Genomic DNA, 26,912 nt, shown 5'->3' with positions numbered 1-26,912 from the left:
ATGATTAATGTCAATCTGTCTGGATTGCCATGTTATAAACGTGTCCCTCGTTTAAAATTCAGTTTTACTTTTTTTTTTCGAAAGTTGCCTTTAACTACCTATAGAATAAATTAACTTGTTTATGTTTTGGTTGGCATTTCTTACTTTTAATTTTTGTATTTGGCTTGTGCATTACATTTTATAAGATTAAGAATCATGAAAAAGACGGTAGATATATATATATTTATATGGTAGGTTTTAAGTACATATATAAATTCTTACGAAGCAAGGTAAACCAAGCTTGAGAAGTTTTAAAGTGCCGAGACGATCAGTGCCCACACAAAATCTAACCTACACAAATCAAATCATTTCATTCACGAACAGTAGATACTAATATATGCTTAATAAACAAGTTTTCTTTTACTCATACAAATAGTGATTTGTTACTTATAGTAAATTCCTGCTCTACAGGTTTGCAAATGAAGAGAGTAAGTAGGCAGAGGAATAGACCAATGAAGTTAGAGCAGACGATATTAAGTCACACCTGACTAGTCCGGGCTTCCTATGTACCGGCGTCACTTCTAATTCCTCCACTGGATCGACCGGGAGGACTCCGTAGCAGACGACTGAATCAGGGGAGAAGTAGAAAGCTTTAGGGCCTGTGAGTTTTCTTGTAGGGTGGCTGAGAAATAATATAGCTGTGCAAAAATGTCTTCGGAGAAAGTTGAGTATAGAAGGAGCGTGAAAACCGCGCCCGTGGTTTCCTCTCGCACCACGGTGATCCAGAGAACCCCCGCTGGATCCGGGAATGTTATGAACCGGAGCTCCACCAGTCGGCTTAGTATGGGACCGGCCTTCTCCACCGGGGTCCTCGCTGGACTGTCCCACAAGGGGGTCAACGATGTCATCCAAACCAGGGACAGGGAAAAGAAGGATATGCAAGGGCTGAACGAGCGATTTGCCAGCTATATTGAAAAAGTTAGATTTCTTGAGGCCCAGAACAAGGCGTTGTTGGCTGAGATAGATAGACTAAAGAAACTGAAGGGATTCGACGTCTCCGAAATTAAAGAACTTTATGAGCAAGAAATCGCTGAATCTAGAAATGTTATTGACGAATTATCAAAGGAAAAGGCAAAATTTGATTCCACTTTAGTAGGACTACAGGATGCACTGGACGATGAAAAAAGAGAGTGAGTATATTAAGTATATTACATGTAATACAATGCATCGCGATTTACTTTTGCAAGCATCTAGCTTTCTGACATAGTAGCAATTTTGCAGTAGTTCATTATGCATATTGCCGGTAATTCAGAGAACGCCCATGTGAACTTCGAACTTCGTAATGCATGCAACGATGAAACCACGTGACACTTCAGCATTAAAATATTGTTTCAGGTGGAAAACCTAAATTGCTTTCGCAACCCCATATTTAACTACATGACCCAACCTTATAACCTTTAAACAAACATGTAAACTATATAAAAATTCTGCTGAGATTGTGCATTTTAAATTTTGATTTACTGGCAACCCAGATTAAGATCCTTTGAGAGCCCTTTACAGCCAAAGAAGTCCAAGGATATAAATATTCTTCAAATTGCAAATAAGGATTACCCTGGTCTTTTAGACATAGGACACACCTGTTGGATTTGGCATGTTTAAACGAAGCTAAAATTTTATTGATCTTGAACTCTGTGCAGGGACAGAACCACTGCCAGGTCTTGCTGACAAAGATCATAGATACTGTCACACAGAACCAGTGCCAGGTCTTGCTGACAAAGATCATAGATACTGTCACAAATGTCATGCGACGCGGAGTTTAAAAAAAAACGACACCTATTGTCTCACCTGATTCACTTTGCCGTAAACTCATTGTCTTTAGTTTTAATGAAATGAACATGTAGTGTCCTGCTTAAGAGTTGTGTTAATTTGTGTAACTTAATGTCGGCGGTAAATAAACCAGATACCAAGTTACTAATATATGTGTTTGTGAAAATAGTCATATTATGCAAAGTACGTTTTTTTTCTGTCAAGAAGAGCGTTGGAATGGCAGTGAAATGTTGGACAAGGCAAACTCTACCATCTTTTTCATCTCATATCTCTTTAGTCGTTTGCAAATTTGAATGAGAACGATTTCAGAAATTCATTTAAAGCGGATCGCAAGTTTGGACTATTATGCTTATACTTTAGTGGAGATTACGAGGAGGATAAGTCCAGGGATTATAAGGAAGGGTGTAAGGAAAATCGGTTCTCAAAATTATTCAATTTTACTTCAAGGAGAATAGACTTAAATGGTCATTTTTTGCCATTCAGAAAGGTTTAAATGGAAATAATATATGTTACATAACCAAATCCCCTTTAACTATTTTCAAATCAAGTCCTGCTTTTTAAAAATTTTCTTCGGTTATTTTAAATTGAAGACAACACGCCCAGTCAAATACTGAAGTTAAAGATTTGGAGCTATTTATGTTCACATCAAAAGGAAATGCTTAAAAGGCCCCCGTCTTCATTCACACGAAAATAAATATTATTCTAACATGTCCTTTCTCGACTTCATATGGCTCTGCGATGTCCGTTTTTTGAGTTCTCAATGATCTCGTGAAAAAATATCCACGCAGTCAGAATTATCGTTACGTTACTGCAGATTCCGATGCAGGAGTCGGAGAAAGGAGTTAAACTTTTTGGGACATACTACTTGGCTTACAGTTTCTTAATATATGTGTACTAGAGCAGTCAGGTACTAAGGTTTTAGAGGAAATCGGTAAGAAATCCCACGTGGTCGATAAGAAGGTAATGATAAAGCCCCATCAAATCCAAATAAACTACGATTTTTCTTGCGATTCTTCCCGACTTGCAGGTGTGCATATAAGGTATGTGCTGCACATGTCTTAGTGCACGGCGTATAGGTAACAACTGTCAATAGTTTCTGTTAAACTTTGATGTTTGCGAGACCCACTGTGTGCACTGAGCCGTGGAAAGCTGGTGTGGGGTTGCCCGACCAGATTTACTTTGATGTAGTGTCAATATTGTTTTTTCTCGGTATCTCTTCCATCTTTCTCTCTCTCCCTTGAATTATGTGCCTTGATTAAATGTCAATACAAGGTTGAATCATGTCCTTGTTTATCACGACAAATATAAAAGGTTAATACTGAAAACTACAAACTACATATGTTAAGGCAATGCAAGATATTGAATGGGAATCCAGATAAATAAATGGTCCCAGATGGTTTCAGACATTAAGGTATCCCTAGACAAACTTCTTAAAACGGAATAAATAACTATGTATCTACTTAATTTGTTTCATATGCAAATATTTTATCTGCAGAATTTACTAAATGGCTTAAATGCTCCGGTATTTTTTTTTTATTAAACTGTTGTTTTTCTAATGGCATTGCGTATCGGGCCGGCGAGTACACCACTTCACAACTCTAGTAATCGTGTTAGAATTAATGTGGCACGTTTAGAGATCGGGGAACGGTACCCTTGGGCCATACCCGGATTCAATTAAACTTGCATAATCCAGCAGTCGCCTCGAAATTTAAAGCTTATCAAATACCACATAGAGATTTAAATATTGGTTGATAAAAACCAGCCTTTAAATGGTGCGTTATATATCTAACACTTAATGTACATACATATATAATAAGTTATGTCCTTTTATCATATTTCTCACAGTTTCATTAAAGTCTGGAATTAACCATAGGGCAAAAACAAAAACTAGCTAATGCAATTTTGCATGTCCGAGTGAGTGAGAGAGAGTCTGACATTGCTGATTTTTATATCAGGTTTTAACTTTATTAAAAGTTAGATAAAGTAGCTGAAAGCCCCTTAACCTCGCTGTTAAAGTAGCAACACCTGATTGCCCCGCCCTTTTGAAATGCTCTAATTCTATACCCGCCGCAGACTAGGATAAATTGGGGAATTTTTTCGTTGCTCTGGTAAATTCAACAGTACCTGCATATACCTTAGGTTTTTTTTTTATAATATACCCACGCATTAGGTTTTGGGAGGTAGATGTATTTTGCACGATAAGAATTAATACAGGTGAAAATGGGTAGAGAATGCACACCTAGGCGAATGACTCACTGTCGCAGACCTGTCGTTATTAATGTACCGGTATTTCAATTTGATGAGGGAGACAGATTCAAAGGGAAGTAATGCATCAAGTAGAAATAAAAACATTTCAATGTATAATTTTCCAGATGAACGACTCGGACAGTTCTCAGACCCCGTGTTTTATTTGATGATTAATGGTGATTTGAAATCCGACAATATAGATGCCTTATTTACAGGAGGGGGTCAGGCTTGACCAGTCTTTTATCCCACTCTTTATTACGACCTCCTCCCTGGTCTTGATTTCGAGGGAAATAAAACTCGAACTTGTGCCTCGTCGCGGAATATCTTTGCCGATTATCTCCTGACCCCGCCACTTTAAAGTTTGCGATGATTAGCTGTCAAAATGCAAAATCAAATTTGGTTAAAGGGTTGAGACAAGGAGGAATGTGATGGGTATATAAAAATTATCACAGATAGTTAGCGATTTATTTATATCCCTCTGAGTTGAAGAATGGGCGTCCACTTCACTTGAGCCGGTCATATCACCTACACCGTTGTAAATCATTTTTACTCATCCTAAAAACTCAGGGTCTCCATTTACAAAGTCTAAAGTAGATTGGATAGAATCCAGAAATTACATATTACAGGGTTTACCCATATTTGGACATAAGTATGGAATGACATTTTACTGTAGTATCCGTGTCCCTAATTGACCCTTCTGTCTGCGTCCCGCGTGTTCCGGTCATTTACCGAGTATATAAATAAACGACGCCTGGTAGTGGTGTTCGATGACGAATTATGGCTTCTGTATGAAGCAGGCAGCTACACCAGGCCTTTCATATATAAAGTCGGGGGAATTGAAGGAATCGATACACTGCGTCGGGCTCCGGGGTTCTTGCCAGACTAATCGTCTCGATTTAGATTGATTTCTTCGCATCTTCTGCACAGAAATGCACTATCTTTTGCGTAACTAAGAAACGGTATGCGATGTTGTGAATAAATTTGGGATTAGGCCAATCCATCTGAACAATATTAACAATACACATAATGACAAACAAAAATGTTTTATATATTGACACGAAAACACTACATCTTTCAAATAAAACTTTATAATTAAAGATTTCGTATATAATGCTAAAGATACATATTTTTAAATATGAATGGTCATAAAACGGCTTACAGAGCATTTTTGATTAGAACAGCGAAAAAAGCCGCACTCAGTTTGCACGACTTCAAAAAGAGGCCTTATTGATTGCTTCCAATCGCCAGGGCCATGAACCTTACTCTGTCTTTGATAGTCTCTACATCCTATCAGGAACCCAGGATTGATTTTTCATTATTGCTGTTGGAAAGGACAACATAGCATTACATGAATAAAAATAATGCTTGAAAAGAACCTTTTATACTGAAACTAGCAAACCTAAAGTTGCTTATCTTAATTTACAACTCTCTCTCTCTCTCTCTCTCTCTCTCTCTCTCTCTCTCTCTCTCTCTCTCTCTCTCTCTCTGTAGAACTTCTTTTTTTGTTCTAGGTATAATCAAAGATTATTTTTATGCATATTATATGGCTGATCATTAAAATCATAGTTTTATAGAATAATAAGTTGGAAATCTGGATGCGTTGCCTTTAGTAATCAGTTCAGTCTTCTTTAACAAAGTTACAATTGGTCGTGGAGATACCGTTACTTAATTCTTAATTTACCTATTATTTTAGACGCCTTGCAAGCGAGAAGGAGTGTGCCGAACTTAGGAACAAATTGGATCGCTTGAACGATCAGATCGGAGAGTACGAGGGAGAAATCGCCACCCTGAGAGGAAGAATCGGTGGTCTGGAGGATGAAGTCAGCAAGCAGAGGGCAACCAACAAACGCCTGCAGGACGACATCGCTCGTCTCAGAGCCGTAAGTACATCTTTACAATGCTGTTAGCATAATCTTAGTAACAGCCTGAATATGTACTTTCAAAAGAGATATCAGTGAAATATAAAATATTCTTCAATTTGAATTGGTTTTGTAGGACTTGGATGAAGAGACAAGAAAGAGAATTGAGGCTGAATGCAAGGCACAGGCTGTTGAGGAAGATCTCACATTCAGACTCAACGTTGCCGATGCGGTATGTACAAGCATTTTACAATTCTTCAGCACACTGAGTGTCCTACAAATGATTACCATTACAATCCTATGATGGCATAAGTCTCACTGTTCCACGCTTTCCTTTCTGCAGGAGATCAAGGAGTTGCAGGCCCTGATCGACAGAGACAAGGGTGTGGAGATGAGAGACATCTGGAAGGGAGAGATGTCCAAGGCGGTCAACGAGCTACAGAAGGAGTACGACAACCAAATCAACCAGATCCGGCTGGACTGCGAGAGCAGGATGGAGTCCCAGGTAAGCTTCCGGTCCTTGTTCCGGTCGCCATTACAGCGTCTGTAATCTGTCCTCTTGGTTCTGTGTCTGTGGGGTATTAGCTTGACACGTCTTTGCTTTTACTATTAGCTTAGAGAGCTGCAAGCCGGTGTCAACAGAGACAATATGGAGGCTCAACAGGCCAAGGAGGAAACCAGAAAACTCAAGAGCAGGATGGGAGATATTGGACCACGTCTTGCCGAACTCGAGGCTGAGGTAAGGAGGATTGAATATTCTTGGAATATTCCAAAGAAAACACTTTTTTCGCATATACTTGATAATATGAACATGTTTAATATACAAAATAGGAGATATATCGAAAAAATGCTTTATATTGCTCGTGTAGAACGCCAAACTGCGCAACCAGATCATCGCCCTGGAAAGCGAGATGTCCGACATGCAGAGAGAGCACGACCGTGAGAACGACAAGAACGCCGAGAGGATCTCCGGCCTGGAGAACAGCCTGGAGGAGGTCATCCGGGAACTCCAGGTCCTCCAGGACGCCAAGCTGTCCCTGGAGCTGGAGATCAGCTGCTACAGGAAGCTGCTCGAGACCGAGGAGAACAGGTATAGTGCGACATGGTGCCTCCCGAGGGGCTCCGAAGGACGCGTAGAATAAAGGGGCATGTTCTGATTAAATCTTAATACTATACTCGTATGTTTTACATGACATGACTTAAATAGATACAATCGCAAGTATATTGATTTATTTTAATAAAATCTGATGTTTTGCTTAGAATAACACGAATGTTTTGTTGATGTGTTTTTGATTATAACACAAATGGTGTCTTTTTTCTTTCAGCTTGAAAAATATTGTAGAAAATTCAAGCGGTGCCAGGAGCAAGGGAGCCAACCAGTTGGCCGACATTGTGCAGAAAAGCAGTTAGTACTCCTAATTCAAAACAAAAAATTCGTGTTCCTGTGGCGTCAATGTGCATGCATACAGAAAATTGTAGCGATAATCACTTAGCTATATAAATTGCTATATTTGGAGCTAAAAGGTCCTTGCCATGTGTTTTAAGTTTCGTATCGTGACAAAAAATGACACTGCTGTCTGAAGAGAGAATTCAAAGGAACAATCATTTTAAACTTATCTTTTTTTATAAATCTATGTATATTTTAGCCTTTATGCGCTAGTTTGAGAGTAGAAAACAATAGATGTGAGAATTGACTTTTTATACATTCCAATTTAATTTGGCACATGTAGGCTATGAATTGTTTTAACTATTGCTAATAAAGCTTATATCATAATTAATATGCATTGGTTTATATATATAATTATGTATGTATATAATATAGGTAGTTGTGTATATGATAACATTCAAGTGTACGGAATTCTCAGCGTGCACTATAAGGAATGTATTGCACTAACAACAGAAAATCATTAAAAGCCATCTCTCCCTTTGTAATATCGACTAAAGTTATACTCCAAATGTCTTTTTACTGAGTTAAAGCCACTCTAGCAATTCCTTTAATTCAAAATTATTCATCAAAAGATATCGTTCTCAATTTTCTGTATGTGCGCGTGTGTTTTGATCGTTAATAATAACATTTTTCTGAGTTTTTTTCTCCTAATAGTCTAACATTAGTCTGTAGGTAGCACTAAACTGTCTCTCTATCTATATCTTAACTCAAAATACAACTATAATCACTGCATGTGAAGGTCAGAGATGGCTTAAGATTGGTGTGAGATTTTTTTGGTTAATTTTGTTTTCATGGTAACGGAAAATGTTCATTTAACAAGAGAGGAGATCATCAGCATGACTTCGGAACATGTGGACAGTTGTTTTTTATGTTACCCATGCTATATAAATGACAAAAATAACACAATCGTAACCAAATTGAAAAAAATGTATACCTTTTCTAGCTGGAAAGCTTAAATTGATACAACCTTGCCTATTTTAGAATATTTCCTATTTGATAGCAATTAGAAATAAACCCATAGTCCATTTGTAAACAAGAAGTTACAACTGAATCATCCTGCATGATGGTGGTATTTCATTGACCTGTGAAGGGTCGATGATACTACAGGTTTACTAGACAGGGATGTTTTGTTAGTGCTATGATCGGTGTAAAGATGGCCATAACAAATATAGGGTAAAACAAATTCTAAACATGGAAATAAGGTAAAGGTTGGTGCATGCAATACAGGTGACCAGAAGCTAAAACGGAAATAGTCTTGCATCCGGGATTTATTAACAACTACGGAAGAAAGGCTTTTTGAAATGGTGAACAATGTTTTTACACGAGATTTAATCGTACACAGGTTCTTCGTCCTCGTACAGTTACGGGTCACGCTACAACGAAGAGTCATCAGGGCAACAGTACTCAAACACAAGCTTGTCCAGTACTGGTGGTAGTAACTATGGACAACCAGGTACCGGAAGTGGTGGTTGACAGATACTCATATCACAAAGTGTTCACAGAACGATGTTTGGTTGTCGCAAAACGCATGCAACTTGCTGATCTTTGCAGCACATATCTCTCCAGCTGTCACTTCATATGACCATGCTCTTATTTCAGAGACTTTCTTTGACTTGCTTGTATTGCTGACTTTTTTAATGATATGCTGGTGAAGGAACTTTTGGTCTACTGTTTTAACAACTGGCGTGAATAAACTTTTTGCAGTTAGTTTTCTAATGCTGGCACTTGAGGCAGATCTAATGTGAAGCAATCATCGTTTATCATTCAGGGGCATCAAATCGCTTTCGGGTTTTGTATTTTTGGATCTTAAACCTCAAAGAATGCATCCATCTACAGAAGACATCTTAAGCATGGATAACGCTACCTTAGAATAGATTTTATAGTATGATATGAAATATATGATATGAAATATAAACCTGTCAAAAATATAAGCATGTAATATTATGATACACGAACCTCTTTAACTTGATGTAATTTCGAAATATTATACCTTCATAATCTGTCGGAAATTAATTTTTTTTTTATAAACCAATTATCACTTTAAACTTCACTCGAGTTTTATATACATTAATGGCACGTATATATCTAAACAAAACACGCATATTCACTATATTTCGTGATTTTTTACCTCTAAGGCACGTAAACCTAACAGGCCACAATCTGGACATATCAACACAAGTTTTGTAAGAGGAGAGTTTTTGTTTGTTTCTTTTCAAGATCTGAGATCCAGCGAGTCTACTGGTAAACTGACAGTACACAGATCTTGCCGCGGAAACATCGCCTTTTCTGACGCCGCCCCAGACGGCAGCCAAGTGGGCATCGAAAATAACACTTCCGGTGTCAAAGGAAAGGTAACTCCAGTCGATATACATGTAGATTCATCCAAATAATAAAGAAATGAAGTCTAATTTACGTCCGTCTTTCAGTACATGTAAAAGATATTAAGGATACCTTTTTTTACAATATTATATTCTCCATTGGAATAGTCAGTAAGTGCGAATTGCGTTTTAGTTTTTAAATCCATATCTAAATAATATAATGATGTAAAATTCATCCCTACGGTACAATCCAAGATCATCGTAAATCGTCAAGGATTAGGATCTAAATAGCAGTCATTGTTATTTGTGTTTATGTATTTAACATTTATCACAATATTTACAAATTCCAATCATAAAATAAAGGACTAATAAAATAACGTTTTTATTTATTTCACAATGAATTCGAGGTCGTGAAATATAAAACTCTTATTTTTCTATAACATTCTTTTTAAATGTCTTTGAATTGAATCACATAGGTGTCCGTAAAATTAATTCATGTGTATATTATTATCAAACAAAAATTGGCAGACTTGATATTTAACTCAGAAAATCCAAAATTCTTTGAAAATATTAGAGACCAACTTTTCTTTTTTTTTACAAGGTAAAAAAATTCAATTATCAGTCTTAAAGAGTGAATGACTAACCAACGTAAAATTACAATTACGTATATTAAACAAGTGACCCATTATTTATCAGGGCAGTCAGTCGCGCGATAAGGTAAGGCACGGAGTTAACAGTTCCCATGACGTCACCATCTACCTGCATAATATACATTCACCAATTAGGACTAACGTTCTATTTTTACCTGGCTGAGGTCTCTCTTCTATCCTCCACTTCGTAGAAATTAGCAGACACGTGATTTTTTAGTTCATTTCAGGGCGTGGTTTCCTACAAAACATGGACAATAAAACCCCTTTACATGTTTATTTTGTTCCCTAGTTTATTCATTTTGATTTTAAAACTCTCCTCTTGATACTCGAGTTTTGTTCTTTCTTTTGTTTGTTTATTTGTTTATTCGATCGTTTGAATTATTTTGGATTTTTTTCATAAATAGATGATTCTAGTTTTTGGATGCATAATTCATTTTTTCAGACGGTCAATTTGAAAGGATGGAAAATTAGGCGCGAAATTGGAGGCAAGACCAAATGCACGTATGAATTTAAGAACGACCTCCAGCTCGGACCAGGACAGAAGATCAAGGTATTGATAAAGGAATCGCGTTTTACATTTATTTAGTAATATATGATGCTGACATATATAACTCAAGGATATGTATTAGTTTATTATTAATAATAAGAACTTTCAAGCTGCGTGAAGAGTTACATGTTAGGAATTGGGAATACGCATACGAATGTTAGAATATAAGACCCTAGATTACCTTCCATATTCATTCTTTACAGCTGTTCAGTGGTGGCGCTGCAGACATGAAGCAGTCGGACAGCGACATCGTCTGCGACTTCTTCACCTGGCACGCCGGAGGCGGAAGTTACGTGTTAACTGACGAGTACAATAACGTAAGTCTCGAGAATTTGTTATTTTCATTATCCAAAGATTACGCAATGATTCCAAAATCTGACAGTTCTAAATTCCTGGTTTCTTATTTTCATATGTTATGTTTTCATATTTTCTACATTTTTCGTCTTTGAAGACTTTAAGATTTCAATTTGAGAAGTCTATCAAATGATATGCGTGTATCTGATGGTTTTTTTAAATTTAATTTCCAGGAAAAGGCTTCCCTCAAAATGACCATCACAAACTAGGCACTTGAGGAGAGCTGATTCTATTATGTGTTGTGTGAATTCCAGCTTATCGAATTCTGCTTATTTCGACTACATTCCATGAACATTTTGTACGAAACTAACATTTACAATAAAACTGAACTTGGTTGTGAAATTCCATTGTTTTTGTTAAATTAATATATAAACTGGGTACCTAGATAACGAGTTAAGACGGTTGTTAACAAATTTTGATATAATTTTTGTCGTTTCTACAGATGTTTTTGTGTAATTGGAAGTATTAATATACTTGTTTGTGTTTGTGCTTCTTCCGTGCCTTTCACTTTACTGCTTCAGCCATTGTTACATATATAGTCATATCATACATGTTGTGCTTTTGCAAAGATATTTTTATACAATTATTTTCCTCAGATGCAGTGATATTAATTAAATATTTCATTTGATAATCAAATGAGAATTGTTTACGACCGATGATTTTATTTTTGTGTTGTCATTGGCATCTACAAAATGATTTGATGCGAAATGGACCTTTACGCAGGTTCTTTGGTATTTTGTTTTATTCCAAAGAACTCTGCATAATATACATTGTCATCGAAATTTTATTATTCGCATGAAAAAATAAAAACCAAAAAAATCAAGCTTCTAAAAACATTTCAGTAGAAGCTCGATGGTGATTTGGATAATTACAAACTGTAGAGGTACTGGAGAGAAGTTAGAAGTAAATTGATGATTGTTTTTGGGCAGCATTAGGTTTTTTATGTGTGTTCACAGAAATGTGAGTTGTACAGTAGTTCTACGTGGTGCTTCACCCTCTAGCTTTCTTTTACATTACTCTGTTTGATGTAGCATAAATGATATATTTTATGCATTGCACGATTTTAAATGTTCATAAATTAGAGATTATCAATAAATTTTCTTCGAAATAAAAAGATGTACTTTTGTTTTGTTTTTATTTTTCATACTTTTTATAGGATGTACTTTTTTGACAAGTCACTTTTTGGAACGAAATTAATTATGGTGCATGATTAAACTACTTGTGAAGTGTCCCTTATACATGTACATACATGTGTGCATACAGTGTGCGTCTAACTTAACTATTAAGATTAATATACGCTTTTAAAAAATACACAGATCAGTATGGAATTGTATGTTTTAATAGAGAAAGTATAAAGTTGAGAATGATTTAAAATTTAAAAAATAGCATGAGTGAAGACGCTAATGTGTCAAGAAAGAAGGAAATTGGAAACGTCTCTTCACGATTTCGATTCAATATGCAAATGTTCTGAGAAGAATAGCAGTTCTTGAGACATAGCACTCTTTGGAATCAAACATAGAGTTCGTAAGGTGTCAATCACTAATAGAATAAGTAACTTTGTAAACCATGAGAAAATATTACAAGACAGATGTTGAATTTAAAAAGTGACGTCCAAAATAAAATATATTGATGAACAGTGAATTTTGCACGGTGATAATTCTAAACAAGCGTCTGTTTGTGTAATAAACGTTTGTTTACTTTATAGTGTTATTATCATACTACTGGGTGAATCTTTATCATAGAAACAAGCGCCTGTCTTGTGGGAATTTATTGCATAGACACTGCGGCTGGTATCCACCTGAGTGAATGACGATGTCAAAGAAATTGATCCAGAAAAATTTTAAATGGAGTCGTAGAAGCTACAAAAATGTTTTGGTAATTTCTAATCCTGTTTCTGGGGATCATAGAATATTATGCTCTCTCTAAAATCCGTAACGTTAGAGATTTTTCATAAATATTCTTTGAAGTTTTATGCAAGATTTTAATATACTGGTAACCATATGAAGATTTCGGATGAAAATTAAAGAAATCCTCAACAGTCTGATAGTTGCAAAACTTAATTTGTAAATTCTAATGATATTCATGAAACAACAAAATCATTTGATGGCTAATGAAATTCTTACATTTAATAATTGTTGGTACTAAATCACATATAAAGTGTAAAAACATGTACGTTACTAGCAATTAGCAGAACAATTGTTTAATAAAAAGAAGTAATTTCTCATTCGTAAACATTATTGTTTACTATATTTTGCATATAAGATAAAATGTATAAATCAAACAACAGACATAGTTATTACACAGAGTTATTATACAGATTGTTAACCGGGTTTCCAAAGGAAACGTCCGGATATTGAAATGGTGGTAGAGCGGGTTGATTTATAAGGTGATGCACTCCCCACTTACCTTTCATATAACGTCCAACAAATGTGATTTTGGTCACGTGTTTTATAGCACTTTTCAATTTGAAATGTTTATGAAAGATTATCATAATGTTAGATTTTTTAAAGGAAAAACAAGTACTAGTATTTTGTCTCCAAATGGTAATATTTTTTCCTACCCAGTGCTAACCTATTTATATTGAAGCATGTGTTAAGTCAATTTTGTAATGTGAAGCCGTTGAATATACATGCACCGCGTGTTTCTCTTATGTTTATAACAAGATCATTTGTGATGCATGCGCAAATGCGTTTAGGCTTCATATGTAATCATTATATTGTCGTAAGCAAGATTGCAAAAAAAAAATCGACGATAGATCAAAATTCTCATGTTGAATCAACAAGATTTATTAGAAATAGAAAGCATAAGTGATGACGTTAGTTTGAATGTACAGGTAACAGTCTGAAGAGTTCCGTCTAGGAGGTAGGAAATTCGGACCGTCTCGCCCCGGACCCCCGCCACTGTGAGTACAATGTCGGTGTTCTGTATGGGGGTGATGGCCACGATTCGCTGCTCAGACACCGGCACCCATTTATCTGTCTCTCCCATCAAGAACACCGTGTGAGTATTACTGTCCAATAAAATAAAAACCATTTTTTCAAAAGGGATTTTTGATGAGCTTGTCAAAGTTAATAATTTTATAGTTTATTTGTTTACAGTATAAAAGGTTTTCATGAAAGTAATACTTGTACATATTTCAGCCAGTATTCTGTACATGAATGTTCAGGAGACCAATGGTGGTGTTGGTAAATCTAATGAGTTTTCTTATATGGCATTTGTAAATGACTTAGCTGTCTAACTATAGAAGGTTAACATTAGGTACAATTCGAATTATATAATACTGATTACCCAATCTTCATCTCCGGGATAAAATGATAGAGACAGAAGTTAGTTTTAGTGCAGTTTGGCATCGTCAGGGATGTGGTAAAGGTCACGTGACTCTGTGGTGAGCGGTGTTCGAATACGATGTACTCATCCCTCTGTGCATCCGCCTTTTTATCATATACAACACATTTGCTATGGTCCACCGATCAAGGATAACATGATATCATGGAATAAGGATAACTTGTTAAAAAGTTCTAACAAAGATTGGAAAGTCCAAATGTGTTAAGGTAATTGGATTGCTATTAATTCATTTTGTTGAATTATAAAAACAAACACTTTTAACAGTTCTCTTCTCTCCGATTGCTAATCATAAAAAAATCATAACCTCACCAATTGCTATGTACATTAACTTTTTGAATTCTTTGACATTTTACAAAAGACTATTTACGTATTGTTGAGCATCTAGAGGTTCCATCTTACCATGAAATTTAAGTCTTTGGTTAGAAGTTTAAATCCAGCTGTGTCTACCCCGAGAACCATCCCAAAGTACTTCACGGTACCTCCCACAGACATTGCTGAGTACGTGCTCCAGACCTCCATATCCTCCATAGCTCCGGACGCTGCCTAATAAAGAGAAGGGGTAAGTGACCACTGTCATAGAACAACGTTGTACACTTGTATTTTACTGTAACCGATTCTCTTGGAGATGGTTTTCATTACCATGATCAGTTGGCGATCTATAGATGTTGCTGGTGTTGATGGCTTCAGAATCATTCCGTCTTCGTTGCAACACCTCAAATACCATGCAAAGTGATCAAAGTATTATAAATGCCATTCAATATTACTTTTGTATTTTGTTAAGGAACTTTAATAACCAAATTTAATGCAATAAAAGGACATTACCTCATTAGAAGGGATCTATTTGAACCGCCTACCATATCCCCGGGCCCAACTGGTCCGGTACTGAGGGTGGACACCACCGCATTCAAACCTGGGTACGGTTCAGTAGACCCTGTGATGCAAAATCAAATGCATTTCATATATCTTTTATTCTTTTCACCCTCTGAAGTGATTTCATATTTTCCTACCCTCAACAAGAAAAGTTGGAGTTGATGTTGCGAGTAAATAAACTTCCTTACTTTCGAGAAGATTACATAGACCAGTTCTTACCCAGCCAGACTTCATACAGTCATTAAGAACTTCTGTGCATCAATTCATTGTTAAACTCTGTTCTCACAGATCCTTAATTGTAATTGACTTGCATTGTGTCATTTTAAAATTTACATCCCGCACTGATTTGGACCCATTTATTGACGACTAAGACGCCACCTACTGTTGTATTTATTGACGACTAAGACGCCACCTACTGTTGTATTTATTGACGACTAAGACGCCACTTACTGTTGTATATATTGACGACTAAGACGCCACCTACTGTTGTATATATTGACGACTAAGACGCCACCTACTGTTGTATATATTGACGACTAAGACGCCACCTACTGTTGTATATATTGACGACTAAGACGCCACCTACTGTTGTATATATTGACGACTAAGACGCCACCTACTGGTGTATATATTGACGACTATGACGCCACCTACTGTTGTATTTATTGACGACTAAGACGCCACCTACTGGTGTATATATTGACGACTAAGACGCCAACTACTGTTGTATATATTGACGACTAAGATGCCACCTACTGTTGTATATATTGACGACTAAGACGCCATCTACTGTTGTATATATTGACGACTAAGACGCCACCTACTGTTGTATATATTGACGACTAAGACGCCACCTACTGGTGTATATATTGACGACTAAGATGCCACCTACTGTTGTATATATTGACGACTAAGACGCCATCTACTGTTGTATATATTGACGACTAAGACGCCACCTACTGTTGTATATATTGACGACTAAGACGCCACCTACTGTTGTATATATTGACGACTAAGACGCCATCTACTGTTGTATATATTGACGACTAAGACGCCACCTACTGTACTTGTTGCCGGGCTGATTGGTGGTGGTCCAGAAGGTGTCCTTGAACGGGCGGAGTCCAATGGCGGCAGCAAGCATGGAGGAGACCCCGATCCTCCACTGGTCATGTCCGGGGTGGTAATCCGCGCTCACCCGGGCCTGCAACAATAATCTGACTCATATCCTTACGGAACATGTGGCAAACCTTTTGTACCTTTTTCTAAACCAACATGTACATGCAGATAAGTTTTTGGTTTGTACATAATAATACATAGAATGTTCAGAAAGTGGATTTTTGATTTATGGAAACAGTTAAACCACATATTATATACATACAAGTTTATTTGAACAAATAAAACATAAGTACAATTGTTGCTTAACCGATTAACAAGTACTGCCACCAGCCATACATTGTACGTCATCACTTGCTGTGCATTTGAAGTATCGCTGATAACATAAGTTGCTCACTTGAGTCCTATCTACTCTGTATTTTGACTTTGCTATATCTAACGACTAATCCTGTAAAAAGTGTTTGCGATTAAACTTGGACTGTTCTACGGATTGTACTTTTGACATACGACAACATACCTGAGTGACAATATCTAGTTGTACAGCTTTCAGGGCATGCCGTGTGTTGGACATACAATACTGTATCGGAATCTTCCACAGCTTTGCTGCATCCGCCATTTCTTCCAGCCATAAATTTCCCAGATTTACGTTGTTCAAAAAGGACGGGAGCCCGGCAAATTCAACATTCAGCCAATCCTAAATAGCAACATAAAAGTTGATTAGCTACATATAGTTTTTAATGTGTAAATCATGTCTTGGAACGAAATGAGATTTGCATGTTGTTGGGTTTTTTAAATAAAAATGCTTAATACTATACTTGTTCGTAAAGAACCAATCCCCAATCGTCTCTCGCGCGACCTAACAGATAATTCCAGAAATCCTGTGGATCCAAACAAAAAAGTCAATGAATTCTGAATAACCAAAAACAGTTAATATGGGACTTTTTATTGTTAGAACAACAAAGCAACACAATATATTCCTCAAAACTATACTAATATATAAGCAGACAGTCTTGAACGTTGTTTAAGAATCTTACTAGATATTGGACTGGATGTAACCGTTACCTGAGTGATGGGAGCTGAGACTGTTCCATTCGTATCAATCTGAAACAAATACCTTCCTTTGTTCTGTACAGCATATACCGTGTCCTTAGACCTGGAATCAGTTTTAATTACCGGTAGAATAGCAACATCCGCATAATTATACAAAAATTAAGAGTAGAAAAATGTAGACAAATTAGTTTTGCTGTGTCTTACCAGAATCGGTTATGCAATGCGATGGGTAAACCAAGCTTCTGAACTAGTGCTCTGTAATGTATGTTAAAAAATGTTTGATCTTAATTATTTATTAAACAAGAAATCAGGTTTAATTAGACGATGTCTTAATAAAAGCATGAAGACTGACTTAGATCCGTGAGGGAAAATGTCAGGACGAGGCTCCCATTCCTTGACCCCGTTACCGGCCCCCTTGTAGTACCACCAGGAATCAAACTGAAAGTATCTGAAACAGAGTAAGGTCACTTAACGAATATGAATGTGAGAAAGCATCCGAAACAAACGGAAGGTTATCATTGAACTCACATGGATGTATCAAAAACTGAAAGTATCGAATATCACTCAACAAAAATACACCAATACATAAAAGTATCTGAACCAACAAAGATATCCGAACCAACATAGCTAGAGAGACGACAGGAATTATCTGAACCAACATAGCTAGAGAGACGACTGGAATTATCTGAACCAACATAGCTAGAGAGACGACTGGAATCATCCAAACCAACATAGCTAGAGAGATGACTGAAATTATCTGAACCAACATAGCTAGAGAGATGACAGGAATTATCCGAACCAACATAGCTAGAGAGACGACTGGAATTATCCGAACCAACGTAGCTAGAGAGGTGACTGGAATTATCCGAGCCAACATAGCTAGAGAGATGACTGAAATTTTCCGAACCAACATAGCTAGAGACGTGACTGGAATTATCTGCACCAACATAGCTAGAGAGACGACTGGAATTATCTGAACCAACATAGCTAGAGAGACGACTGGAATCATCCAAACCAACATAGCTAGAGAGATGACTGAAATTATCTGAACCAACATAGCTAGAGAGATGACAGGAATTATCCGAACCAACATAGCTAGAGAGACGACTCGAATTATCCGAACCAACGTAGCTAGAGAGGTGACTGGAATTATCCGAGCCAACATAGCTAGAGAGATGACTGGAATTATCTGAACCAACATAGCTAGAGAGATGACTGAAATTTTCCGAACCAACATAGCTAGAGACGTGACTGGAATTATCTGCACCAACATAGCTAGAGGGATGACTGGAATTATCTGAGCCAACATAGCTAGAGAGATGACCGGAATTATCTGAACCAACATAGCTAGAGAGGTGACTGGAAGTATCTGAACCACATAGTTTTATTAATGACTTCGAAACTTCATAATAAACATATCTACATAATAACATACCATGAAAAAAAAAACAATATGAGACCTGTATGGGATGTTTATCTGGTACAGACCTGTATGGGATGTTCTATCTGGTACAGACCTGTGTGGGGTGTTTATCTGGTACAGACCTGTATAAGATGTTCTATTTTGTACAGACCTGTATGGGATGTTCTATCTTGTACAGACCTGTATGGGATGTTCTATCTGGTACAGACCTGTGTGGGGTGTTTATCTGGTACAGACCTGTATAAGATGTTCTATTTTGTACAGACCTGTGTGTGATGTTCTATCTGGTACAGACCAGTATTGGGTGTTGTATTAGGTACAGACCTGTATGGGGTGTTCTATCTGGTACAGACCTGTATACAATGTTCTATCTGGTACAGACCTGTATCAGATATTTTGTCTGGTACAGACCTGTGTGTGATGTTCTATCTGGTACAGACCTGTGTGTGGTGTTCTTTCAGGTACAGACCTTTTAATCTGGTTCAGACCTATGTGTGAAGTTCTACCTGGTACAGACCTGTATGGGATGTGTATCTGGTACAGACCAGTATTGGGTGTTTATCTGGTACAGACCTGTATTGGGTGTTTATCTGGTACAGACCTGTATGGGAAGTTCTATCTGGTACAGACCTGTATGCAAAGTTCTATCTGGTACAGACCTGTGTGTGATGTTCTATCTGGTACAGACCTGTGTGTGATGTTCTATCTGGTAAAGACCTGTATGCAAAGTTCTATCTGGTACAGACCTGTATGTGATGTTCTATCTGGTACAGACCTGTATGGGAAGTTCTATCTGGTACAGACCTGTATGCAAAGTTCTATCTGGTACAGACCTGTGTGTGATGTTCTATCTGGTACAGACCTGTATGGGATGTTCTATCTGGTACAGACCTGTGTGTGATGTTCTATCTGGTAAAGACCTGTGTGTGATGTTCTTTCTGGTACAGACCTGTATGGGATGTTCTAACTGGTACAGACCTGTATGGGATGGTCTATCTGGTACAGACCTGTATGCAAAGTTCTATCTGGTACAGACCTGTGTGTGATGTTCTATCTGGTACAGACCTGTGTGGGGTGTTTATCTGGTACAGACCTGTATAAGATGTTCTATTTTGTACAGACCTGTATGGGATGTTCTATCTTGTACAGACCTGTATGGGATGTTCTATCTGGTACAGACCTGTGTGGGGTGTTTATCTGGTACAGACCTGTATAAGATGTTCTATTTTGTACAGACCTGTATGGGATGTTCTATCTTGTACAGACCTGTATGGGATGTTCTATCTGGTACAGACCTGTGTGGGGTGTTTATCTGGTACAGACCTGTATAAGATGTTCTATTTTGTACAGACCTGTATGGGATGTTCTATCTTGTACAGACCTGTATGGGATGTTCTATCTGGTACAGACCTGTGTGGGGTGTTTATCTGGTACAGACCTGTATAAGATGTTCTATTTTGTACAGACCTGTGTGTGATGTTCTATCTGGTACAGACCAGTATTGGGTGTTGTATTAGGTACAGACCTGTATGGGGTGTTCTATCTGGTACAGACCTGTATACAATGTTCTATCTGGTACAGACCTGTATCAGATATTTTGTCTGGTACAGACCTGTGTGTGATGTTCTATCTGGTACAGACCTGTGTGTGGTGTTCTTTCAGGTACAGACCTTTTAATCTGGTTCAGACCTATGTGTGAAGTTCTACCTGGTACAGACCTGTATGGGATGTGTATCTGGTACAGACCAGTATTGGGTGTTTATCTGGTACAGACCTGTATTGGGTGTTTATCTGGTACAGACCTGTATGGGAAGTTCTATCTGGTACAGACCTGTATGCAAAGTTCTATCTGGTACAGACCTGTGTGTGATGTTCTATCTGGTACAGACCTGTGTGTGATGTTCTATCTGGTAAAGACCTGTATGCAAAGTTCTATCTGGTACAGACCTGTATGTGATGTTCTATCTGGTACAGACCTGTATGGGAAGTTCTATCTGGTACAGACCTGTATGCAAAGTTCTATCTGGTACAGACCTGTGTGTGATGTTCTATCTGGTACAGACCTGTATGGGATGTTCTATCTGGTACAGACCTGTGTGTGATGTTCTATCTGGTAAAGACCTGTGTGTGATGTTCTTTCTGGTACAGACCTGTATGGGATGTTCTAACTGGTACAGACCTGTATGGGATGGTCTATCTGGTACAGACCTGTATGCAAAGTTCTATCTGGTACAGACCTGTGTGTGATGTTCTATCTGGTACAGACCTGTGTGGGGTGTTTATCTGGTACAGACCTGTATAAGATGTTCTATTTTGTACAGACCTGTATGGGATGTTCTATCTTGTACAGACCTGTATGGGATGTTCTATCTGGTACAGACCTGTGTGGGGTGTTTATCTGGTACAGACCTGTATAAGATGTTCTATTTTGTACAGACCTGTATGGGATGTTCTATCTTGTACAGACCTGTATGGGATGTTCTATCTGGTACAGACCTGTGTGGGGTGTTTATCTGGTACAGACCTGTATAAGATGTTCTATTTTGTACAGACCTGTATGGGATGTTCTATCTGGTACAGACCTGTATGCAAAGTTCTATCTGGTACAGACCTGTGTGTGATGTTCTATCTGGTACAGACCTGTGTGTGATGTTCTATCTGGTAAAGACCTGTATGCAAAGTTCTATCTGGTACAGACCTGTATGTGATGTTCTATCTGGTACAGACCTGTATGGGAAGTTCTATCTGGTACAGACCTGTATGCAAAGTTCTATCTGGTACAGACCTGTGTGTGATGTTCTATCTGGTACAGACCTGTGTGTGATGTTCTATCTGGTAAAGACCTGTGTGTGATGTTCTTTCTGGTACAGACCTGTATGGGATGTTCTAACTGGTACAGACCTGTATGGGATGGTCTATCTGGTACAGACCTGTATGCAAAGTTCTATCTGGTACAGACCTGTATGCAAAGTTCTATCTGGTACAGACCTGTGTGTGATGTTCTATCTGGTACAGACCTGTGTGGGGTGTTTATCTGGTACAGACCTGTATAAGATGTTCTATTTTGTACAGACCTGTATGGGATGTTCTATCTTGTACAGACCTGTATGGGATGTTCTATCTGGTACAGACCTGTGTGGGGTGTTTATCTGGTACAGACCTGTATAAGATGTTCTATTTTGTACAGACCTGTATGGGATGTTCTATCTTGTACAGACCTGTATGGGATGTTCTATCTGGTACAGACCTGTGTGTGATGTTTTATCTGGTACAGACCTGTGTGTGATGTTTTATCTGGTACAGACCTGTGTGTAATGTTTTATCTGGTACAGACCTGTATGGGGTGTTTATCTGGTACAGACCTGTATGGGATGTTTTATCTGGTACAGACCTGTATGGGGTGTTTATCTGGTACAGACCTGTGTGGGGTGTTTATCTGGTACAGACCTGTATAAGATGTTCTATTTTGTACAGACCTGTATGGGATGTTCTATCTTGTACAGACCTGTATGGGATGTTCTATCTGGTACAGACCTGTGTGTGATGTTTTATCTGGTACAGACCTGTGTGTAATGTTTTATCTGGTACAGACCTGTATGGGGTGTTTATCTGGTACAGACCTGTATGGGATGTTTTATCTGGTACAGACCTGTATGGGGTGTTTATCTGGTACAGACCTGTATGGTATGTTCTATCTGGTACAGACCTGTATGCAAAGTTCTATCTGGTACAGACCTGTATGGGATGTTTTATCAGGTACAGACCAGTATTGGGTGTTGTATTAGGTACAGACCTGTATGCAAAGTTCTATCTGGTCCAGACCTGTATGGGGTGTTTATCTGGTACAGACCTGTGTGTGATGTTTTATCTGGTACAGACCTGCATAGGATGTTTTATTTTGTATAGACCTGTATAGGATGTTTTATCTTGTATAGACCTGTATTGGGTGTTGTATTAGGTACAGATCTGTGTGTGATGTTGAATCTTGTATAGACCTGTATTGTGTATTTTATTTTGTACAGACCTGTATGCAATGTTCTATCTGGTACAGACCTGTATGGTATGTTCTATCTGGTACAGACCTGTATACAATGTTCTATCTGGTACAGACCTGTGTGTGATGTTCTATCTGGTACAGACCTGTATGGGATGTTCTATCTGGTACAGACCTGTGTGTGATGTTCTATCTGGTACAGACCTGTATGGGATGTTCTATCTGGTACAGACCTGTGTGTGATGTTCTATCTGGTACAGACCTGTATGGGATGTTCTATCTGGTACAGACCTGTGTGTGATGTTCTATCTGGTACAGACCTGTATGGTATGTTCTATCTGGTACAGACCTGTATACAATGTTCTATCTGGTACAGACCTGTGTGTGATGTTCTATCTGGTACAGACCTGTATACAATGTTCTATCTGGTACAGACCTGTGTGTGATGTTCTATCTGGTACAGACCTGTATGGGATGTTCTATCTGGTACAGACCTGTGTGTGATGTTCTATCTGGTACAGACCTGTATGGGATGTTCTATCTGGTACAGACCTGTGTGTGATGTTCTATCTGGTACAGACCTGTGTGTGATGTTCTATCTGGTACAGACCTGTATACAATGTTCTATCTGGTACAGACCTGTGTGTGATGTTCTATCTGGTACAGACCTGTATGGGATGTTCTATCTGGTACAGACCTGTGTGTGATGTTCTATCTTGTACAGACCTGTGTGTGATGTTCTATCTTGTACAGACCTGTATAGAATGTTTTATTTGGTACAGACCTGTATGGGATGCTCTGACTTTCTGCGTAGTTCTTGACATCCAACATGGAGTCCTCGTAGGTTTTATTTTGCTCCGTCAAATAGTAATAATACGCTCCTAAAATAATAACATTAAAAAGAGGCATTTCAGCAGTCCATCCAGCTCTACTCCTCTGTCGTTTTTTACACACTAAATAAACTCAATGGCAAATTATTTCAAACCTCATGGCCAGTTGTCATGGAAGACACTTGATCATGTTACATGTACGTTGAGGTTTTAACTATAATATTGCTAATCTTAAATTGAACATTTGGCCATTAGTCTTCCGATGTTACAATTTCGTAATATTGATCGCAATTGATCGCATTGTGTTTTTTAGTTTGAATAATCTTACAATTTTGGGATATGATTGATTTCAACGGTTACCGTTATCTGTCCAGTAGCCCAGATGACTGATGGTAAGGTCTGTTTTAACAAAGTCATCCGTTCTTCCGTACCATTTCCTCATCAATCGACCCCAGCCTTCAAAAGCCTGTTAAGACCAAACGCCCTAGGCTTGTTATTGATACTCTATGCGTCATTGCTTCTAAGACGGTGCTTTCCTTTTAATCAATGTACCTTGTTTATTCCTTTTGCATAATAGAGGATTGTGTCATACTGGTAGTTGGGTGGGACCTTTTGTACACCTCCCATCACACCCCACCCCACACTGTTGTCAAAGTCTGGATGGGTGACAGAGGCGGCCATGAACTGCGAGAAGGGAGAAATGATGACGGTATTTCCCTCCTGATCAAAGATGGCCAGCGGCCCTCCCGACAACCCATAGCTCATGGCAACGTCGGTCTTGTTCCAACTGAAGAAAACATAATTAGAATAAGTACTAGTAATTCAACACGCAATTGCAAAACCGAATACAACTTTTTTTTATGAAGAACTTACACTCCTATGCCTTTTCCAGTGTCCCCAACCATTATTCCCCCGTAGGCTAAATAAAACAGGCTGACGAGAGGGTCTTGACTTCCGACGCTAAAGGCGGGAAATCTCCCAATAACGGAACTGACGTCAGCTCGGTTTGTCCTCGTGGCTCCATTGTGATATGTCTACAGTGATAATCATGAACAATTGCATCAGACGTAAAATAGACGTCATTGTTCACCGCAGGATCTCCATACTTTGATAAATGCTGTTTGCAGAATGTAGGTAGTTGGTATTTTAGCTAAAATTTGGTTGATTAAGTAATGTTCGACCTATACCTACACTATCACGCAATATTTTGCTTTAATTTACCTGTGAAAACATGATAAAATCGTCCTCCAATTCGTATGGATACGTTTTGATGGAGGCAGTGATGTTGCTACTACCGGCAGAGTAGAAGAAGTCGAACGTCTGCCATTCTCCAATCCTGTCGTACCCACTGGACGCTGAGCTCTGTAGCAGACTAAGATTCCCGTTCTTCCCGCCAATAAACATCGCTCCGTCCGCCATGAAATAGGTCGGCGCGCTGGACAGCCATTGTCTACCATTGACCTTGACACTGTATGTACCGTCTGTTGTTATGGAAACCTGAAGGCCGGGGTATTGGGACCTCACCAATTGCACTGATTGTAGATAAACATATAATACTTTTTCTATCTTGATTTAAGGAATTAATTCAATATTTATTTGTTTTATACGATATAAAATGGTTTGGGGCAGTTTACGGTTTATAAAAGAGCGTAAATGTTTCAAACCATTTTATATCGTAAAAAACTAATAAATATTGAATTCATTGCTTATGATTTGATATTTTACTCTTCATTGTAGATAAAATTGGTCATTTGAGCTTTAAAATGACCTAAAATTTACAAAATTCAAACGTAACGTCAGGCGTATTGATACGTTTTGGGCATTAGTCTTACTATGACGTAGGCAACATTCTTTATACGATATAAAATAATTTTTTAGCCTATCAGAAAGCGCGTTACAACCAGAATTAAATTATATGTGTATCACCCCATAATATTCAAAGAATGAACGATTATTACTTGTATCTCTATTAGCATTGTCAACAAGTGTGTGATTAAACATTAGAATATTGACATTCCCGCTTGCCCCCCAACAATAAGTCATTTGAATTTTTGGACGGTACAGTACAGAACCGATTGGCAGTGTTATCAGAGACAAAAACACTGAAAAGTGTACAAATATTGAACTTAGGATAGATATAATAGTGAAAGTCAATTAAAACGGCGTTTGAATGATGTTGCAGTAAAAAAAAAGTCATACAACGTAAATTTAACGAAAAATATCTCTGATAATTTGTCAACAAATGTACAGTTGTATAACACTGTTCCATTAAAAAAAATTGCGTTGTGTGAAGCCATCATAGCATTGAATAAATAACTCCAGTAATTATATTTAATACTGTAAAACTTACCCCACACAAGAAAAGCAAAGAGTTGATATACAAACCCCATGGTTAAAATGATAAGACATTTACACTAGTTTCTTAATATACCCGAGTTCTTGCACAATAAACTAAAGATACGGCTTATCAAATTAAGATAAATGGGTTGGACAAGATAAAAACTTTATAGGTAACATAGCGGCACATTAGAGAGCAAACAGGATTGTGTGTTTGTTTGGTACATTATATTAAAACATGTACTTTCTGCAGTTGCTATAATTTGATAACCGCGCATATTCCTCCACTGCCATCAATTCATACTGCTATTCATATAGTTTTATGCTCGGATCTTGAAAAGGTCATAGGTCATCCCCTTCTGGAAAATTCAAATTTCTTAAATTTACTTAGTAAAATAATTAGATATATATGCCTTGAACCCCCTGGCAAATTAAGATAAACCTTAAAATCCCCCCTCCCCTGCCTTGTTGACGAAATAAAAGATGATAACTAATTTGTGGACAAATTGTTTAGGCCATTGACTAATTTTATCCTTACACAAGATAATATATAATGCTGAGAAATAATATATCTTCTAATAAAAGCAGAAAAGGGGGGTATTCGTATTTTCTATAATCAATCCATCCATCTTTTTTTTTTCAAGCATGCTGCCCTAAATTAAATGATGTTTATTTTAAATTCACATTTTTAAATAGCACTAAAGAATGAACAATGCATTCTC

At 37.7% G+C, this 26,912-nt stretch overlaps 2 protein-coding genes across 5 annotated transcripts; one reads left to right on the top strand and one right to left on the bottom strand.

Annotated features, from left to right (window-relative positions):
- Positions 1–538: 538 nt before the first annotated feature.
- LOC105331314 (retrograde protein of 51 kDa) lies at positions 539–12,353 on the top strand. 4 transcript variants are annotated; one of them, XM_066074515.1, is made up of 13 exons: positions 539–1,169; positions 5,747–5,933; positions 6,049–6,144; positions 6,256–6,417; positions 6,526–6,651; positions 6,782–7,002; positions 7,238–7,317; positions 8,702–8,812; positions 9,577–9,710; positions 10,374–10,394; positions 10,770–10,877; positions 11,078–11,191; positions 11,402–12,353. In XM_066074515.1, exons 1-13 carry the CDS (start codon positions 688–690, stop codon positions 11,435–11,437), a joined length of 1,878 nt encoding a protein of 625 aa, XP_065930587.1. In that variant the 5' UTR covers positions 539–687; the 3' UTR covers positions 11,438–12,353. The 4 variants fall into 4 exon arrangements, with proteins under 4 accessions (XP_065930587.1, XP_065930589.1, XP_065930588.1 ...); XM_066074517.1 differs by lacking the exon at positions 8,702–8,812 and having other exon boundaries at positions 540–1,169; XM_066074516.1 differs by lacking the exon at positions 10,374–10,394 and having other exon boundaries at positions 540–1,169.
- Positions 12,354–13,984: 1,631 nt separating this feature from the next.
- LOC105331317 (uncharacterized) lies at positions 13,985–26,355 on the bottom strand. The gene is made up of 17 exons (XM_066074514.1): positions 26,204–26,355; positions 25,075–25,385; positions 24,727–24,887; positions 24,406–24,640; positions 24,214–24,319; positions 23,808–23,904; positions 17,959–18,054; positions 17,811–17,861; positions 17,619–17,709; positions 17,372–17,434; positions 17,074–17,250; positions 16,506–16,644; positions 15,396–15,504; positions 15,213–15,285; positions 14,973–15,116; positions 14,517–14,659; positions 13,985–14,238 (listed from the first exon to the last, which is right to left on the bottom strand). The coding sequence occupies exons 1-17, from the start codon at positions 26,241–26,243 to the stop codon at positions 14,004–14,006; spliced, it is 2,271 nt and encodes a 756-aa protein (XP_065930586.1). The 5' UTR covers positions 26,244–26,355; the 3' UTR covers positions 13,985–14,003.
- Between the last annotated feature and the right edge of the window lie 557 nt (positions 26,356–26,912).

This window comes from Magallana gigas, chromosome 2 (genome assembly GCF_963853765.1).
Source record: "Magallana gigas chromosome 2, xbMagGiga1.1, whole genome shotgun sequence".
In the NCBI taxonomy this organism is placed as follows: Eukaryota; Metazoa; Mollusca; class Bivalvia; order Ostreida; family Ostreidae; genus Magallana; species Magallana gigas.
Note: the sequence above shows the minus strand (reverse complement) of the source record. Positions and strands in the feature narration are given on the sequence as shown.